Source organism: Suillus clintonianus, assembly GCF_016758775.1.
Source record: "Suillus clintonianus strain FC179 chromosome Unknown DEU56scaffold_169, whole genome shotgun sequence".
Lineage (NCBI taxonomy): Eukaryota > Fungi > Basidiomycota > Agaricomycetes > Boletales > Suillaceae > Suillus > Suillus clintonianus.
In genome coordinates this window covers 41,140-59,700 of record NW_024539393.1, presented here as the reverse complement: position 1 = coordinate 59,700, position 18,561 = coordinate 41,140, and the positions used below count along the sequence as shown (strand labels likewise).

At 47.4% G+C, this 18,561-nt stretch overlaps 5 protein-coding genes across 5 annotated transcripts; all 5 read left to right on the top strand.

The window, feature by feature from the left end:
* Positions 1-285: 285 nt before the first annotated feature.
* On the top strand, positions 286-1,086 carry DEU56DRAFT_919507 (uncharacterized protein; the record flags this gene model as incomplete). The annotated part of the gene is made up of 3 exons (XM_041358276.1): positions 286-361; positions 416-905; positions 960-1,086. 3 exons carry the CDS (start codon positions 286-288, stop codon positions 1,084-1,086), a joined length of 693 nt encoding a protein of 230 aa, XP_041201522.1.
* An 859-nt stretch (positions 1,087-1,945) lies between these two features.
* On the top strand, positions 1,946-3,271 carry DEU56DRAFT_919506 (uncharacterized protein; the record flags this gene model as incomplete). The annotated part of the gene is made up of 6 exons (XM_041358275.1): positions 1,946-2,175; positions 2,244-2,288; positions 2,349-2,683; positions 2,735-2,847; positions 2,897-3,163; positions 3,215-3,271. The coding sequence occupies 6 exons, from the start codon at positions 1,946-1,948 to the stop codon at positions 3,269-3,271; spliced, it is 1,047 nt and encodes a 348-aa protein (XP_041201521.1).
* Positions 3,272-3,537: 266 nt separating this feature from the next.
* Positions 3,538-7,299, top strand: DEU56DRAFT_985112 (uncharacterized protein; the record flags this gene model as incomplete). Its single annotated transcript, XM_041360039.1, has 8 exons — positions 3,538-3,774; positions 3,828-3,941; positions 4,350-4,601; positions 4,646-5,043; positions 5,100-5,228; positions 5,292-5,395; positions 5,444-6,257; positions 7,015-7,299. The coding sequence occupies 8 exons, from the start codon at positions 3,538-3,540 to the stop codon at positions 7,250-7,252; spliced, it is 2,286 nt and encodes a 761-aa protein (XP_041201520.1). The 3' UTR covers positions 7,253-7,299.
* A 7,878-nt stretch (positions 7,300-15,177) lies between these two features.
* On the top strand, positions 15,178-16,641 carry DEU56DRAFT_841631 (uncharacterized protein). The gene is made up of 5 exons (XM_041355005.1): positions 15,178-15,416; positions 15,471-15,584; positions 15,637-15,783; positions 15,840-16,445; positions 16,499-16,641. Exons 1-4 carry the CDS (start codon positions 15,385-15,387, stop codon positions 15,892-15,894), a joined length of 348 nt encoding a protein of 115 aa, XP_041201519.1. The 5' UTR covers positions 15,178-15,384; the 3' UTR covers positions 15,895-16,445; positions 16,499-16,641.
* Positions 16,642-17,236: 595 nt separating this feature from the next.
* DEU56DRAFT_841629 (uncharacterized protein) lies at positions 17,237-17,912 on the top strand. Its single transcript, XM_041355004.1, has 2 exons — positions 17,237-17,388; positions 17,478-17,912. Exons 1-2 carry the CDS (start codon positions 17,242-17,244, stop codon positions 17,652-17,654), a joined length of 324 nt encoding a protein of 107 aa, XP_041201518.1. The 5' UTR covers positions 17,237-17,241; the 3' UTR covers positions 17,655-17,912.
* Positions 17,913-18,561: the final 649 nt, after the last annotated feature.

The following is an 18,561-nucleotide window of genomic DNA, read 5'->3' as shown; positions in this document are numbered from 1 at the left end:
GCAGAGCCAAATATTTGCGAGTGTTATTCAACGGTGAGCTGCCCATGCAACTTCCTCCTGCTTTCTGTCTTGCAACTCCTTGACTTCCAGTCTTGCAACTCCCTGACTTCCGTCTGAAAGATCCTCCGATTGAGTCTCCGAATCCTAGGGTGTCCTCGATGTAGCAGGTCTACTGGTTCGAAAAGCTTCAAAAGCTACACATTTTCCCAGTGAGCACCACTTAATTCATTCCAGATTCCACTCATCGTTGATTTTACTCGTCCTTTACTCATTTGGTTGACAACAATGACCACCACGAGCACGGGCGACTCTCCTCCCGTGCCTGCAGCGCCCATTGTTGACAGTCTCAGTGATACTACTGGTAAGCGGTATCAAATTTTCAAGTGGACAACTGATACTGAATCTTGGACCGTAGATTCTCTCTCTGCTCTTTTTGAGCATTTGAACATTTCAGGGCCTACCGCGGTTGCGCTGACTGTTGCTCTCCGCGGGTTCATACAGGACACTGTTGTTGCTACAGTGCGCAAAGTTACTGTGGACGCTGGTGTCAGCGTGTCGTCTGCTCCCATTGAGACATATGGCATTGATGATCCTGCCACTGCCACCCCGCCTGTTGATGCCACCACAGCTATCCCGCCTGTTGACGCCACCACAGCTATCCCACCCGTTGACGCCACCACAGCTACCCCGCCTGTTGATGCCACCATAGCTATCCCGCCCGTTTACGCCACCACAGCTACCCCGCCCGTTGATGCTAACACAGCTACCCTGCCTGTTGGCATTGGGGGTGTGGCTGCTGGCCTTCCTGCTGTGTATACTCGGCTATATGATGTTCCAGCGCCCAATGCTTCAGGGCCCTATTACTGGGTCACCCGCGGTCGCCGTGTCGGCATCTTTTCTACTTGGTGCATTTCATCCACTTTATTTTTCGTTGGATAGCTTGACCAATTCCTGACTAGGCAACGCACTTCCTCGCATGTCATCGGCGTTAGTCGGGCTTCGTTTTCCAAGGTTCGTTCGATTGCCGAAGGCGTGCAGCTGATGGAGAATGCAATTGATAGTGGGGAAACTGAGTGGTTGGTTTGAGAGTGGCACGTCGCCACCGCTTCTACCGTCTATCACAATAGTATACTAGTTGTATTGCACTTGATACTACGCTTGTGGAATTGAGAATTGAAAATTGCGTCTGCGCTCGAATAACTACTGCGCTTCAACAAACTTCGAGGACTGCACAGAGCTCAGCTGGCAGGTGGGAAGAGAAGATAAGTCGAAGACCAGAACGAATAACTACTGCGCTTCAACAAACTTCGAGATAAACTGTACAGAGCTCTGGCAGGTGGGAAGAGAAGATAAGTCGAAGACCAGAAGTCGAAGCACACCAACCAGGTTGCAACGACGCCGGTGGAGCATCGGACACCGCGGACTCGTGGAAATACACGCACACTTGTGGACCTGGACCAAGCTGCAGTATAGCTGAGACTGAAGTGAGTAAGCCACAAGTATTGAGATATGTTACGAATATGACATGTGTAGTGCTGAGGTCGTCTAGTTGTCGCTATCTAAGTTCTGTAGTCCAAAGGAATTTGTGCGAGTTCAAAAGCAGTAAGCTCAGCTAAAGATGAAAGGAATTAATAATGGTAGTTCTATGACTCCTATTCGAATTCTGTTAGTTCATTCGAGTCGGCCTATGTACTAGGTGGATTGATTATACTGAACTTAAGACAAAATGATCCATGGAATCTATGTGAAAGGGCTTGCAACAGTAATATTGTACGTCTATAGCTGGGATTCTAGTGTTTTATCCGAGCAGCCAGAAAGTATCTGTCATGATATTACTGAGGCTTGACTTCGTAAATCTCCGATTAATATCTTTTGACAAGTTGAAGTTGTTGATTCAATACTGTCACTGGCACGCTGCTTCATTGCAATTCACTGCCACTCACTCATGGCTCGCCCACGACTATACAAGACTGAAGAGGAACGGCTCGAAGCTGCCCGCCGCTACAATCGAAAATACTATGAGAAGTATAATTCCTGCACGAATTCAAGACTAAATGCTAATGAACGCAGGAACAAGAAGGCGATTGGGCTCAAGATGGCCATGAACTATCGTCACAAGAGGGACAACACTAAGTCGAAGCATAGAGATTTCGCAAGCACATCCACGGCCCCCAAGTATGTACTTTAACATTTATACCATGACTGAGCCCACCGTCAATTTGCCGATCCTTACTACTCTATAGACTGACTCGGAGTCCCTCTCCACCAGCATACGAGAACTGTGTTATGTGCGACCATTCATTCATATAGTTTCTGATACCACTGACTTAATACTATATTCTTCATAGATACAATATCAAGGACGCTCAATCCCACCTTGTTGTAATTTCTGCCGAACTTGAAGCTCTGTGCATTAAGATGGTACAGGACTTTCAAGACAACCGAGAAGCCGTACAGGCATGCCTTTCCCAACATCTTCAGACTCTGGAGCGCATCCAGGAATACTTGCGTTCTGCAAATTTGGACGACAATCATCACCCAAATGCCAGTGATCCGGGTCGCACAGCAGCGGTTGGTGTGATGTGTCGGCACAAGGCGATCACAATGGCTACAGAGGAATTATGGTGCTACTCAGCTACGAGGGAAATAGATGAAGAGATGCCTTTGAAATACATTCGCGGAGGTTTGTTATACCAGACCATAGTGTAAACTTTTGCAATGTAAGCCCTATGAGCGCAGTGGCTCTATTCCATCACTGATCTTATTAAGGCCGAGCTTCGACGTCCAGCTGCTTCGAAGGGAGGAACAGGACACAGTTCCTCTTATCGATACTCTACCATGTCCATTGTAAGAAACATTCATTTTTGCTCCTTATCCACAGCTGATCAGCTCAAAGAACATGGTGCCCGCATCCAAGCCTCAGCCTACATCTATCAAGAAGAAAAAACCCTTGTGGGAGGTTCAAGACGAATTTCTGCAGAAATTGTCACCTGAATACTTCAGGATTCGGGATGAGAAGGATCGTGTTGTTTTCTTCAACAACCTCTTTGCACGCTTTTTTGCACGATGGCCAGAGGAGCAGACACTGTTTCCCGGTGTCACTCGACTCTCTGCAGAGCAGGCTGTCGCCGTTGCTCGGTCTGTGAAGAGGCACGAGAAGGTTGTACATACTATTGTCACGCCTTCACAAACACACTGCTGATGTGCATTGCAGGGTCTATACCGATGGTTCAAATCGGCTGAAAGGCGTCGTCCAAGACACTTGCCATAGGGCCTGGGAGGCCGAATGGATCGAGTCCATCTTTGGACAAAGTTGAAGTTTCTGGAGCGTGTTTCGAAGATTTGCCATCGTTCGCTTAAACAGTTAGATAGCACACTGATGAATGTTATTTCTTGCTTCCACCGGTGATTTGTTACTATATGCAAATCATTGTCAGAAGAGCTGTACGTCCGTCTGGCTTGCATGTTGCTTCGTTGATATGTGGGTGTTTCAACAGGTTTCTCCACCGTTCACCCAACACCATTCACCCAATGTCGATGTCTCAGATCCGAGTGCTGACGCGCAAGCAGCGCGATATGCTCAAAACGTTTCTTCCTGGATATGTACTTGTCAACTCGGGGACAGCGGAAGAGACAGCATTTTGGGAGTCTGTTTACTCCAAGTGGTTTGAAACCTGGCCAGAACATGATGTTCACTATGCGGATATACCACCTGATCAATTATCCGGCCTGCAACAGGCATTGCTCAATACTGCTATTGAGCGTCGTTGCCGCGTAAGTCAGTCCCTTGCACTTGATCCCCCCATATTCATTTTTTGCGTGTGTAGAGGATTAAATTGTTCATCCAGATGAACCACTTGTGTGGGAGTTCCGACAAGGCGACTTTGCGGGCACACTTTCCCATCAGGAAGACACGAAGGTTTGCCATTCTACTCATAGACGTACGGGTTGGGTTTAATATATATCAGGGCGTAGACTTGAACAGCATATGTAGTGTGCAAAAGAGTGGGTGGGAGCGGAGGTACTAGACGGCGTCGTTATACTCGTGGTTTATGCGACATGTTGACCGCTCATGCAGCGAGTAGACAGTCCCATCGTAGACACAGTGTGGGGACAGGATGTAGTACATGCGATGCATCTTGAAAAAATAATTAGATTAAATTGGTATATATCTCGATTGTCAGGAACTGCGACTCGGCCTCATGCAGACTGGAAAGACCGAGGTATTAGGACGAAGAATGAGGTGTTACCTTGCTTACCTACCAAATATTTCTGTCTCTGTCCCCCGGATACGTTAATGTGCGTGCAGAGTCCTTTTCCTTGGTGTGTGCTGATCAGTGTTGTGACAGATGCCACAGAAAAAGTGGGCTACACCAGAACAGGAGGAATTCCTCCTCGGTCACTTTCCGGAATTCCGCAAACATGCCGTGGTCAAGCGCTACCGGGATTTTTTGAAGCGTGTTGGTATAGAATGGTTCCAACGCTGGCCCGAGCGCCAAGCATTGTTCCCAGAGTTCCCGGCTGACCATGTCTACACGGCCGAGGAAGAGCAGAAACTGGCAGCGGGCATAGAGACTCGTCATCAGGCAAGTCAGGGATACGTTCACCGCACAAAACAAACATGTACTCACCGAATCTTGAACAGCAAATTGCCTCCTGGTTCAGATGGCAGAATAATCCTATCCGCCTAGGCCGATCAGCTGCTGTAAGAGGGGTGCTGAAATTTGACACGGTGTTAGCTGGGGGTGTCAATCTGAAAGGAACCCGCGCACCGCAGAAAATTGATGTATACTCCAACAAGTACTACAAAGAAAAAATCAAGCATGCTGCAGACGACGCCATCGAGAAGGAACATATTACCAACAGAGGCCCGAAACTGCAAAAGCGCCGCGAGATCACGCGTCGTATATATTCAGACGAAAGCGAAGCTGTCAAAGCCAAGATTGACAAGAAGTATGAAAAAATCAAGGCAAGATATGTGAAACAACGCCAACGCCTAAAGTCAGGGAAGCCACCAAAAATTGACGACATGTCAAAAATCAAGTACGTACCTTTACCACATGATCGAACACGTTGTTCTCACCGCATTCATTTAATAGGGCTATTCAGGAGCTCGGTCCCATGCTTGATCGGGTCCTCAAGTACCTTAGTCATATGACAGGAGGGTGGAAGTTTAGCGTGTTGATGGGGGGTCACGATCCTAGCACAGGTGAAGTGTCAGTATTTAAGTGAGTATGAAGATTCGATACCCTAGGAAAGTTGTGCTTACGATGGATTCCCGCTACTCCAAGCTACCACGTGGGAGAAGTCGAAAGTGGTGCGCAGTTCGACCAGGTGTACGGCAAGTTCGATGCTGTGCAGAGTGCCTTCCTAGAATTTGTTAAAAATTCTATCAGTAAGCTTGAACATACTAATTCAAAGACGAAGCTTACCATCGAACTAGTTTTCGATTCTACGTCATCGCAAGAGCCTGAGTCAGACGAAGATGAAGATGAAGAACCGTTGTCGGACTTAGACGAAGATGAGGGGTGGGGAAAGAGCGGTGACGAGAGTGGGCAGGGTCTCTATCGCATGACTCCTCAATCCGATGGAGGGGTCAATCTACCTCCCAATGATAATCCCCCCAGTTACGCAAATACCACCAGTGATGCATCATTCAATGCATCATTCGGTCTCGATTCTCAGGCAGCCGCAACCCACCTGGACAACATAGACTTTTCAGTCCTTGATCCGCCGGCCGACCCCATCATAACAGGCGACATAGATTTTTCAGCGTTCGATCCGACAGCATTCCTTGCTGTGATGAACGATCCCGCCTACACTGACTTGCTCAATTCCTCCGACGCGCCTCCCGTGGATTCGCATCCCAATGCGTATTTGTCGGAATCAATCACGCAGACTCCGGAGGTCCTTCTTCCTCCCAGAAACAACGAGGAGGTCCTTCTTCCTCCAGGAAACAATGAGGAGGTCCTTCTTCCTCCAGGAAACAATGAGGAGGTCCTTCTTCCTCCCGGAAACGACGACTACACCAATGTGCCTGCTGCTCCCCATGGCAGGCGCAGAAATCGCGTCGACGGAACTCAAGCACCTGCACCATCCACAGAACAACAAGCCCCACGTCTGCGTGTACGAAACAGTGTACCATTCAATCCACGCGAACGCGACAATGAGATTGGTGCCTCAACACGTCATATTCCTACTTCCGTTGCTGCGAAGGATAAGCGGAAAAATGCCGAGAACAACTCTGGTTCGCACAAGTACGCACATCCTTTTGTGTTCATGAGTGACGCTGATATCTTCATCGCAATAGAAGGGCGCGACAACGTTAAAATGAGTAAGGTCGAGATATGTACTTGTAAATTTTATTAGTGTTTCTTGCTTGAAACGATATAGTATGCATGCAATACGAGTAATTTTCTTGATCTCTGCACAAAACGGAAGCATAAGACAAACAAGATTAGAAAAGATGATTTTCATTGGTCGACTACTACAGATGACTTCGAAGACTAGCAAAAACTTAAGAGAAATCAGGTGAACAGTGTTAGTGGGACTTAGTGAATAAAAAGTTCGAAAATGACGTCATTCTGTGCGATGGTCTTCCGATGCAGTACTTTGTATTACTATATTGGATGAGTAGCTGAGGCACCAACAACCAAAGCAGTTCGAATAGCATTACTAAGCAAAGGAAGCAAGGTACGAAAGGGAAGCGGTATGAGTAAGCAGGTGGAGGCAAGGTACAAAGTAGGGAAGCAGGGGACAAGGTATTAGTAAGCAAGGGAAGGGACGAGGTATTTCTCCTGACGGCGGCATCAGTAATACATCTTCCCTATTGGGATTTTAAAGGCATTAGTAAGCAAAGGAAGCAGGGGGCGAGGTATTTATTTTGATGCATTACTGATGCATCACTTTCCATATTGGAATTTAGCATCGTTGATGCATCACAGAATGTCTGCTAGTTGTCCTAATGTAATGCATTAAAACTACAGCATGGCCTGCTTGAAGCAAAAATATTAGGACTGTACCAGACTCTACTCCCGCACTACCTACTAGTGTACGGCGTCGAGCGGCGCATCGTTTACTCGCAAAACGTGATATAGACGAGCCCCGTGTTACCGGGAGGCGCAAACGTGCACGTGGAGAGCACGAGCAGCCTGCTGCAGCGAGCTCTGCTGAAGATCCTGGAGAGCATCAAGACGGTGGAGCAGTGCCGACTGCTAAAGACCACGCTGCTGCTATAGGAAGCAGACACTAGCGCGGGACCTGAGAGAATCAGTTAAGCTCAGTCGTCGTGCTCGTATGGCAAACATCTGATATATATTCACCTGAGAGAATCAGTTAAGCTATCGTAGCGTAAGTGTCGAGTAGTGAATATATATAAAGCTAGTAGCTTACCTCAGTCGTCGCGCTCGTATGGCAAACGTCTGAGGTGTCTATACTACGTGAGGCTCGTACTAAATAACGAATATGTGATCTTGTGCGGATGGAAATGGTGAGTACGAGGGCCAAAGTTTTGAGACATTGAGAAACAAAAGGAACAAAAGGATTCAGTAGGTATAATGCAGCTTGGGCATAAGACTGAACAATAGAAAATGATACCGAGGTGACGGGACAATGGATAATGCACCCATTATTGTTCATCGGGGCTCAGCGCTTGCTTGCCCGATTTCAACACTCCCCCTCAAGCTTAGGGATCTGCACGGGTATGAGTAACCCGCGCGGGTCACGGGTACGGGTATGGGTTGAGATTTTGAAGTTTGATGATTACTTTTGGTGCACATTCCCACTCGATCATCCAGGCCTGGATGACCGAGTGGGAATGTGCACCAAAAGTAATCATCAAACTTGATATAGTCACGTGCGATGCGAACCGTGATCTTCAAGTTGGGACAAACCACAGACCTCCACAGACCGCGTCGAATGTGAAACTTAAACGATCCGCAACTCCAGTGAGCAACTTTGGAGACGAATTGTGATGTGTCACTGACGGCCACGCGCTCGTTTCTGATTCTCAGACCTCTATTCTAGATGAAGGATGCTGCAAACAGCGCGGACTGTAATGATATACGGTTCATTGGCCTTTGATCCTCCTTACGACGGTGGGACCATCAAACTGCTGCGCAGCCTTTGTCTCCTGCCCCTGGTGTGATCGAACTCTCGCAGGGAAATTCAATCCACATCTTTCTCATACACTCATAATAGTCTTGCGCATATGGACCAGGTCATGTTGCAGATGCTGAAGACATTGATGTGCATTGTGAGGCACCAGAGAGGGCTGTTCGCAAGGCCGCCTGGGGTGGGTCAGATATCTATTTACTACATTTTGACCTATTCTATTTTTCACGCCCGAGTCCGGTGACACTCCAACAGAATGGGACCTTGTGGAAGAGCTGCTATTCTCCCAGGCGCGGACCAACGAGGCCAAGAGTGTGAAGATACGCTGCGAAACGGCTGACTCTATAACATCTCGCTTGGGCTCGTGTTAGGTCAATGATTACATGATGCAATGCCTAAATCGATAAGTGTAGCAAGAACATCCAGAGAATCGAGTCAGAAGCATGTTCCTGACAACATTCCACGTACGTGACACTGCTTTGCATGTCCAGAACCCGAAATCTGCATTGGTTCAATTTAGGACTTAGACCTTTTGCTTGATTTCATGCCACAATCCTGACATCAACCAATCAAGGACCTTGAGACAGCAACGAATATCCATTACCATCATCATGTCTATTTCGGTGATACAGGGGCTGGGGGTGGTATATCTAGCACGAACACCGTCGTTATACATCGGATCACCAAGTTCACCACTCGCTCACATACGTCCCTCAAACATGACCGTAGTTTTAAATGATCCTAGCTGGTGGCCAGCAATCTATTCGTTTCAGTTTTACAGCTATTTTGTAGGTTCGTGGTCCAGTCAGATGATGTCGGTGACATCTCAATCTAACATAAACCGTGGTCTCGCAGTTTCCTGCTCTGTTGCGATGATATACGATTGTGGTGAGTTGTTATAGCAAGTGTTTGAGAAACCGCTCATATCCGTATCGTATGATATTTTCAGTACTGACACTCGGACAAGAGGTAAGTTGATGTCCTTACCGGAGCAACCACCTCGCTAAGAGTTATGTTATAGATTGAATTGATCTGGGTGAGCAGCAGAGTCCCATATCTGAAGAACAGCAGGTAATTCAGGACAGAGGCAGCGCTGGTCCCTGATAACTGTCCTTTACCTCAGTGTGTGTATCCGATGTTATAAACGTGTTTGACAAGATGTGTTGACATTAAGATATCCTAGATACGCTACATTGGAGCACTGTATGTAATGTAGGTGTGCGAGGTTGACAAAGTGGTGTTGTGCTAATAAGCCATCTTTCGCAATCAGTATGATGGTTCTGAGTATGTCTCATATACACTGTGTTTGTTTCTTCTGACCGCCGGCACATAGATACTCCGTCAGTCTCAATATCAGACGCAGTGAGTATTCCTTACCCATGCCTCCCATTCCTATTGAATTAACTGCACTCCTATGCAGGGGTGAGTAAGATCCTCAAGGAGCATGTTGGTTGAACTTGGCTCAACGTGACGACTACAACAGATGTAAGTTTTTTTGGAGTGTTTGATCCTACGAAGGCGATCAATAATTGGGGATTTCAGGTAACATTATGATCAACGCTATGAATTGGGCAGCCGTGGGCGTGACTGCCCTGCTGGGTGGTGAGCTACCTAGCTGCACTGCAGTGATATCGACTGGACTGAAACAGCATGAAAGTCATCATGATTGCTCGGTTACATGCCATCTATCAAGGATCCAGAAGGATGCTTACCTTTCTCATTGTGATCTTCCTGGTTATCAACATTGCTTGCATAGTCATCACTGTAATGGGACTCAGAAATGTTTCAGCGGGTAAGCTTTACTTATTGGATTGAAGAACAATGCTCATTGGATGAGTACCAGTCGAGCTGATACTCTCTGGCACCTATCACGCATGCGGTATTGACGATGAGGGAGACTCCGGACTTCTTTTTTCAATGATTTGGATGCTCAACACTGCGTGGGAAGTCCTCGCACTGTCTCTTTCACTCTGGATTGCTGTAAAACATTTCCTTGACTTGCGACGACTCGGACAATCGACAGGATCAACCATCAAGGACATGTTCACAGTGTTGATCCGATCTCACGTGCTTTACTTTGCAAGGTGAGCTTGTAACGTGAACATGGTCATCCTTTTCCCCTGAAGTACTTCACGTCCTAGTTTTACTATTGTTTCTTGCCTCGAGCTTGGTACTCTCTCCCCAGTCGTATTGGTACGCATATTTGTTACTGACATCTGCTTGTGACCACTCATCATTTCTAGAACTCAAATTCCGTGGGAAGTGGGATATACCAGGGTGTGACTGAAATTTCCTCAGTCATGCAGATGTTTGTGCTAGGACCACGCCTCATCCTCAGCGTTCGAGAATATAACGCCAAGCTCGTAGCCGGCTCCGACGCAGGAACCCACATGACTTCGATTGCTTTCCAGGAGCGTGTAAATGTGTCAACTAGCAGCACGGTGTAATAGGGGAAATACTGCGGGGTGCAATTTTCATTTGGGTTTCATGTTATATTTATTGATGTTTCGGTAGATTTGGAGTCTGTGCAAACCATTGACACGTTATAACTAGCTGGCTGCGCACACATGCACCAAGTTGGACGCTAACACCATCCGTAATTGAACGTCTTGGAGACAACTTTGTCTCTCGGTACTCGTTACTCGACACGATAAGGGTAACGAGTTTCGTCACCTTGCGGGTGGCTACGCATGCATGGGTTGTTGCGGGTGGTGGGTACCAGGCAGCTATCGACATCCTTCAGACGCAACTCAATGACAGGGTACTTTCACCCATCCAGGAAGATGAACGAGACGAGCTCGGGGAGGGGATGAGGTGAAAAGCAAGTGAAGCAACTACAATTTTTACCCTGTGCCCGTCTGAGTCGTTCTAGCATTCATTTGACATCCACCAGCTCCGTGGGAGTGCCTTCCATCAACGGCAAATGCTAATGCATCGATATCCTCAACACTGAGGTCGAGGGTAGATGTATGTACTATGTCATTATCACGTTCGGTACTTTACTCTGACAGCCGTCTACAGATCATTGCAAGGGCCTGAATAAAAACCAGCCCACAATTTGCAGTCGCATGAGTGGCACGCCGATTGATGCGTGTACCTCATAATCTAAGGCGAACGTTGTAGACATATAGATCTAAGATAGTTGTGTTTTTTGGGTGGGTCTTCGGTCTTCTTCCTAAGCTGCCGCTTCCACTCTCAGTTTGGGTGGGGTTACGAGGGGGAGTTTGACCGGATTCTTCGTTTTTGTTCGAAGTGACTTGGGTAATCTGTTTCCTGCCGATGCCTCTCCTCTTGCTGCCCTCTTGGCTTGTCTGTCTGCTTCTTCGTTTCCCTCTATCCCCCTATGGCCTGGCGTCCACCTGATCATCAACTTCCTCTCATCCTCGTCTGGTAGTAGCTTCCTCAGGTCGTTGTGAAACTTGTCAACAAGGTAGTGGCCGGGTGGGGGGTAATAGGCTCCTGTGGTCCTTATTGCTGCCTGGTTGTCTACTCCCAGTGCCATGGTGCCTTTTCCTCCTGCTTCTCTCAATAGCTGGACCGCTAGTATCATCCCTACTATCTCCGCCTCATACACCGTATGCTCTTCGTTGCTTCCCAAATGGAACCTTCTCTCTTCGCACATCCTCTCTCCCCTCATTAATACTGCCGCTCCTCCCACTCCTCCATCTACTGCTGATCCGTCCGAATAGACTCGAAGCGTCTCGTTTGCGGTTTCCTCTTCACTGATTGCGTCCTTCTCTTCCCCCGCTATGCTGATGGTCGTGTCTGTGATCCACTTGGGGCAGTGGCAGATAGGTGTGGTCTTTTTCATCATTTTCGGACTTACTTGAAACTCATTCATTAGCTTGTGTAAGTGGCGTTTGCTGCCTGGGAACGCTCTCTTCTTGTAGGATCTATACACAGTTTTCAAGCCTTTGTCTAGCGAATGTGTGCTTAGGAGTGCGACCATTCTGAGGGGCTCGGAAGCAGACTTTGTGTACGGTTTGGGAGAATGTTAGCGTATGTGTCGAGTAAGTCTGAGGGAGATGATCTTAGTCCTCCGATGGGAGACTATATGCGAACGACCATGCGCATATTAACTTTGCTCGTCACAGGAATATTTGCTGGGCATGATGTCAATATCAGCAGCACGTGCTTTTGCAAGGAGGAGCCGGAATTGCAAGATGACTATTTGGATGTACAGTGGAATAGCGTTTTAATCTAGCTTGTGCCACACGTCAAGTCGTCGACAGCAGGGGACGATGAATAGAGAATAATGTTGAGAGAGAAAGGGATTTACTTAGGTTTCAAGCCAAACTCTGAGCGACGTGTCACTCACTATTTTCTCAGTTAGGCTAGAATACAAAGTCGAATACTCATTCGAACCATTTAAATGAGGAACATTGGCCCTGCATATTTTATCGACCGGTACATGCCCTCGAGCTCCCTTTTTGTCGTCGTCCATCTCGTCTTGTACGACAAATTTTACTGGAAATTCTTCAATTGTACGTATCATCTTTGACCAGCACTTACTGCGAAGCTTCCCATTTGCCTAATTTATCAAAGCGGCATCTGACCTATCTATCCATCCAATTTGTCTCTTTAGATTCCTCACTCTTAAGATCTCAACATCTATAGTCCACAGCTGCCCTGAGCTTGACCTTGTCCTGGGTCCACCACGGCAATATTGAAGGTCCGCCACCGCAGAAACCCATAATCAATCACTTGCACTTCTTAGGTACTCAAGCTTCTTCCTTGCCTCCTGGGCCTATAAAAGACAAATTTCCCGTCATCCTCCTGCCATTCTCCTCTTCTCCGAATTCTGCGTTCATTCGCTCCTCATAAACCTGTTCTCCGCCAACGTTCCTTTCCCCAACAATCACTCTCCTGTTCTCTCTCAATCCGTTCATGCGCTCTATGCAAGTATCATTGTACATTTTGTCACCATGCTGGCATAAACTGTTCCATTCTTACCCACAAATATCTAGACCCGCCCTTCCGAATTACTTTACGATTTTTCCTCGCGATAAACGCCCGATACTGATCAGCGGTCACCAGTATAGAGGTCTACGTTCAGAATATCAACATGCGCGCTCGCCGTGTCGGACTCAACCCATCAATCGAATCACGCACACCCAAGGTCTAAGGTGGGCCTTTCTGCGACCTTTCTATCTGATATGCCGTGATTCCTGGCGATCCGCGTGTCTTATCCTTGCTCTCCACTCCGCTCGAACGGTCCAGATGGATGGTATGCCAGGCGGTGCCAATTTGTCCAGCAGAGCGTTGCATTATCAGCCATCTGGGCTTCTGCCAGTCGCTGTCCCTTCTTCGTTTTTTTATCCTTCTTTGTGCTTAGACAGATGCTGTCGTGGCAGGGCCGGTACTGTTGCGCTATCAGCTGTCTGAGCTCCTACATCTGTTGCCTGTACTCCATTTCTCTAGCGCAGATGGATGATACCTCTCCAGCCATGCACAATCCCCACCAGAATCAACACGTTATACAGTGATTCGTGAAAGCCTTGAAGATGTATAACTGATCAGTCATCTAGGCTTCCACGAACCACTGTCACTTCTCCTGCCTTCTTCCTTCTTTGTGTTCAGACAGATGATGTGTGTGTGGTGCTATAGAGCAGTCATAGCGGTCTCATCCATCAGCTGTCTGGGCTCAAACACCCTACTTTCCTGTGGCCAATTTGTCCGGCCCAGATGCGTGATATCGTCAGGGGATTTCTCAACTGATGTGGGCTTTCATGGATCACGAACGCTCATTCTCCTTCGTTTGTATCTAGACAGATGATATTATCAATATATCACTTCAAGTGCCCTAATAGCGCTTGAATGCGAACCCGACGAACTATATTATGTATGTATTCCATCCTCTCATGGTAGATGCCATACTGGTACTTTGAGAGGTGCGCTCGATGCCTTCCGACTTGTAGCCTTGATTCTCTACTTAACTTTATTTCTCTACTCCCCACTCAGCACGCCTTATCCAGAGGCCGCGCATGTTCGTGATAGAGGGGCCTGTAAGTCTCCTTTCAAAATGATCATGTTCGGTATCACTGAATTGTGCTTGACTACAGACTACCATTGTCGATCACATGACTCTCTGACGGTGGTCAGCGATTGATGCCCGTGACATGCGCAACGAGAATCGACCTAGACACCCAATGATCTGACGACCAACGTCCAAACATGTCCTGTCGCTCGTCCAGGACACCAATAGTCCGCTTCCACCGGGCACTTAATTTCGTCACTCCTTCTCTGCCAGTACGGCCTACATGGATGATGAACAAAACTTCCACGTCATCGGCATCTACGAATTACGGCCACTTCTTCTTCTGCTTTGTGCACAGACAGATGATATATATGCGCAACTCTCGTGCCAGCGAGTTTCTCTCTATCAGTTGTCTGTGCCTCAGCCTATCGTGAGGGGCCTAGATGTGAACCTGATGCCGCATGGTTTTTAGCGGTGTTCTTTGTGGTCGCGTGGATGACACGCTAATCCAATGCGATTTCGATCAATGTCTGCATTTCAGAATATCGTGGAGGATACTCTCTTTTGAGGCCTAGACTTCAACAAATCATAAGAGCCCTATTAACACTCGAATGCAAACCCGACAAATAATTTTTTAGCCACATGGGTATGCTACCCCAGAGCGATTCCGATCAATGTGGATATGTCACTCAGAATAACGCGGACCCGTTACTTATGCATCATACTTGACGTTTTCCAAAGGTCACGTTCGTGGTTGCTCGTTGTTAGGTGTCACTCTGTCTTGATCTCCTCCTGTATGTATTCTAGGAACTAATTAATCTGCATCTAGACTTGTTCCTGACCCACAGGATGTTCAGCTCCACGTTTTGTATCGGAGTGACTGGAAAGGAACTGATATACATAGGTCAGGTACTAGGAGGAGTACGCAGCCGAAGCTTGGGAAATTTGAAATTGTTGAAGCGCCTTCCATGCAGTCCCATGCACGCCGACGGAGGAAGATCATCTCCTTCCTGTCACACTGTGGCTCCGAACGAGTAGGAATGAAGTGTTTGTCATGATACACAACATCAACTAAATGAATATCTGAAGCGTGTGTGAAAGGGAAGATGATGTCATGTTGGGTGGTATGGATGTTACAAACGCGGTGCTAGTGTATAGCCGCCAATTGTGAGTGATGCATATACGTTACAGAAGTTAATGGTATCAAGTTACAGATGAGGCATATTCAATATTCAAGGATGCAGGCATGATGCAAGATGTTTTTGTTGGGTAGCTCAAGGAAAGCTTTTTGATGAATGTTTCTTCTATCCATATTTCATTGCGTCCTCTGTAGCAACGTCGCTTAGTCCTGCGTTGTTGTTCATATGCATGGGGCACTTACTCGGAGATACAATCGGGCATTCGCAGAACATTGTATGGGTACGGGCAATGAATTTGACCGTGGCTCGACCCCCCGGGTTTGGTGCGCAGGAAGCGTCCCGTTGGATTCCCCGTGCTATAGTCCTGTCAGACACCAAGCGACAGTAGTTGTTACTACAAGCACTCACGCGTTCGTACATGTGCATATTATGTTTGCTCATGACGGGAAGGGATAACGATCGTGGATGCTTGGCATCAGTATCGGTAGCAACAATGGTATTTTGCGAGGATGAGTCAGAATTGGAAGACGAATGCTTGGATGGGTCCGAGCCCTTCTACAGTAACGTTACTCGTCAGGGGCCGACCCACTCTGCAAAGCGATGACACTTACAGTCCTAGCACACCTGCGTGCTGCAGATCCGTACAGTGACATATCGGAGAGATAGTCGATTGAGAGTTGTTACGAGTGCAGAGTGTGATGAGAGAAGAGACTCGAATGGAGTCCCAGATATCGTGTTTGTCCTTTAAGAGCTCGCGTTGTGGGTGCGCAGGTGGTGCTACATGCCAGTATCAGCAGTATATATATGCAGCACGCCCTTTGTCGTATGTGGCCCGGCAACAACAGCTTGCCATGGCGGTTTGGCGCTCTACCAACACGATTGTCAAATAACCCAAATGTCGGCGATAGAACCCACAAAGGAAGTGGTATGAATGAAATTGACGCCCTTCTAGATAGCACCCCAAACGCCTGCTGGCTGCCATAAATGGGACAGGAAAAAACGTGTAAGGGCTTGTGTGTGATATTTTAGTTATATTGAATTCGATATGAACGCCGGTATCAGACTTGGCGTGCTATACCAACACCAAAGACAGTTGTCTGAAAATAATCTGTTACTAACTGGAAGCAACGTTTTCCGGTTGAACCAGTCTGACATGTCCGAGTGGCGAATCTGAGGGCCATGAAGGACTTTCGATCAGAAATGAGTTCATCGCTTGCCTAGGTCATACGTCAAGAGAAGCATTGCATAGCAAACAATTTAACCTACTGACAGTGCTGATGACCGAAATAAGGCAATCGACTGTGCCTGCGGACTCGTTGCAGTGCATACATGATGAAAGAGGATGAAAGGCTCTCAAGAAACCGGCGGGAGAAGCTGTGTTCCAACTGACATAATAGGTAGGCTCACAGTAGGTCGCTTCTGCTTCTGCTTCTGCTTCTGCGTCCATAATAAATCGATATTTTCACATATACAGCAAAATAAATAGAAACTAAATTGAATATACCATTTCTAGCCATCCCACTCAGAGTGCGCCAAGTCACATTGCACTCTACTTTATACTCTCGCGTAGCTAAATTAAAGAAGATACAAAGTCTACCCAGCATTCAGTGGAACGAGAATGAGCACTCGCGTGTGTGGAAACTCATTGCAGAAATCAGCGCAAGTGCAAATTTCAAAGTCTTGTTTGGTAAAAAAGATCAACATGAGGTGAGCACCGTGAGCCTGAGGATATCTGAGTCGCTAGTACTAATTCACGGAGCCATCAGAACACATCTGGCGAGACGAAGGCCAGCGCAAGATGTCGGATTCTAAGTATTGCTGATGTAGCAAGCTGCGAGGCGTGTGTAGTAGGGTTACTAGGGAGTTAACTGCTTACATAATACACCGCTAACCCTTGTCCCTCACGTGTCAGCAGAAGCAGAAGCAAAAGCAGAAGCAGAAGCGACCTACTGTGAGCTCCCCTAATTACTGGTTACTGCACCGCATTTTTAATCTTATGCGTCCACCACACCAATGCGTTCGCCTGCGGCCAGGAGGCACCTAGCAGTACCCATGGTAGCTGTAATCGTGTGGCAGGCAATTCTCTCCGCTTGGCTGTCTCATGTTATCCAGAGGTTGGATTCAGGAATACGTTTACACCGACGACGTCACAAAATCAATGTAAGTGGCATGCGCACATAGTATATCTGGAACGAACCGCCTTGTTTTGCAAAGAGATTGTGGCTGGCACGATTTATTACTCTTGATAGGACTCATTGCATGTTGCAATTCATATAATACTCGGTTGCAACATCGGAGCGACGGTCTCGGGTGCTACCATCTCCCGCAACAATCGAGGAGCGGCCTTCCTTTCCAGAAGATCCTTATCCTTCGGAAAACAAGTTCTTCTTACCTCCTGTGTGCGGAACTTCGAAAGCAGGATATGAATTTCCCTAAAGTAACCAGAGAAGTTCGCAATCGCAGGCGCTCGTGCCTGTAAAGCAAGGCAAAGCACCTCACGACTACATTCTTGGTTAAGACGCTCAGGGCAACAGTCTTCCCGGTCTCCCCGGATTCACGCCTTCAGGGACAGCCACCGAGCGCTTTTTTATTCCCCCTCTACGTCCCATATCTTAATTTATCTACATTAATATTGTGGAGCGCAACACCTGGAATAGGAATTCCATGCGGAGCCCCGTCATTTGATGCGAGCCCGTTATTGGCCCATTGCGCCCATTCTCTTTGACGGACTCGAGCATTTGCCGGCCCCGGAATTGTTACTCAAGTGATCCCCGTGACAGCCTCCTCGAAATAACCAGCTCTTCTAACTAAACTTTAGGCTTGAATGACATAGGGACGATCAGAGATGCGTTCCAGATGCTGCGCATTGAACAAATTGCCGCGCCCGACATCACAACATTCCGTATTCTCGATCATTCATACACATTGACATCATGAAATCGTCATTTTCAATGGATGAGATACACATGGTCACGATAACTGTTGTACATTAAGAGTCGTTGAAGATGTCGTAAGCGTATAACATATATGTGGCATCATACGGTAGTGATGCAGAAATAAAACTGGAAAGTGTCGAGGCGATGGACAAAGACTAGCTCCTAGCGTTAGGAAGGAGACCTGCCTCATCAACATACGCGCTTCAAGACACGATCTGTGCAGAAACATAACAAAGTGCAGGAACAAAACTGGAAAGTGTCGAGGCGATGGACGAAGACTAGCTCCTAGCGTTAGGAAGGAGACCTGCCTCATCGACATGCGCGCTTCAAGACACGATCTGTGCAAAAACATAAAAAAGTGCAGAAACATGACAGAACAAGATAGAAGGCATCGGAT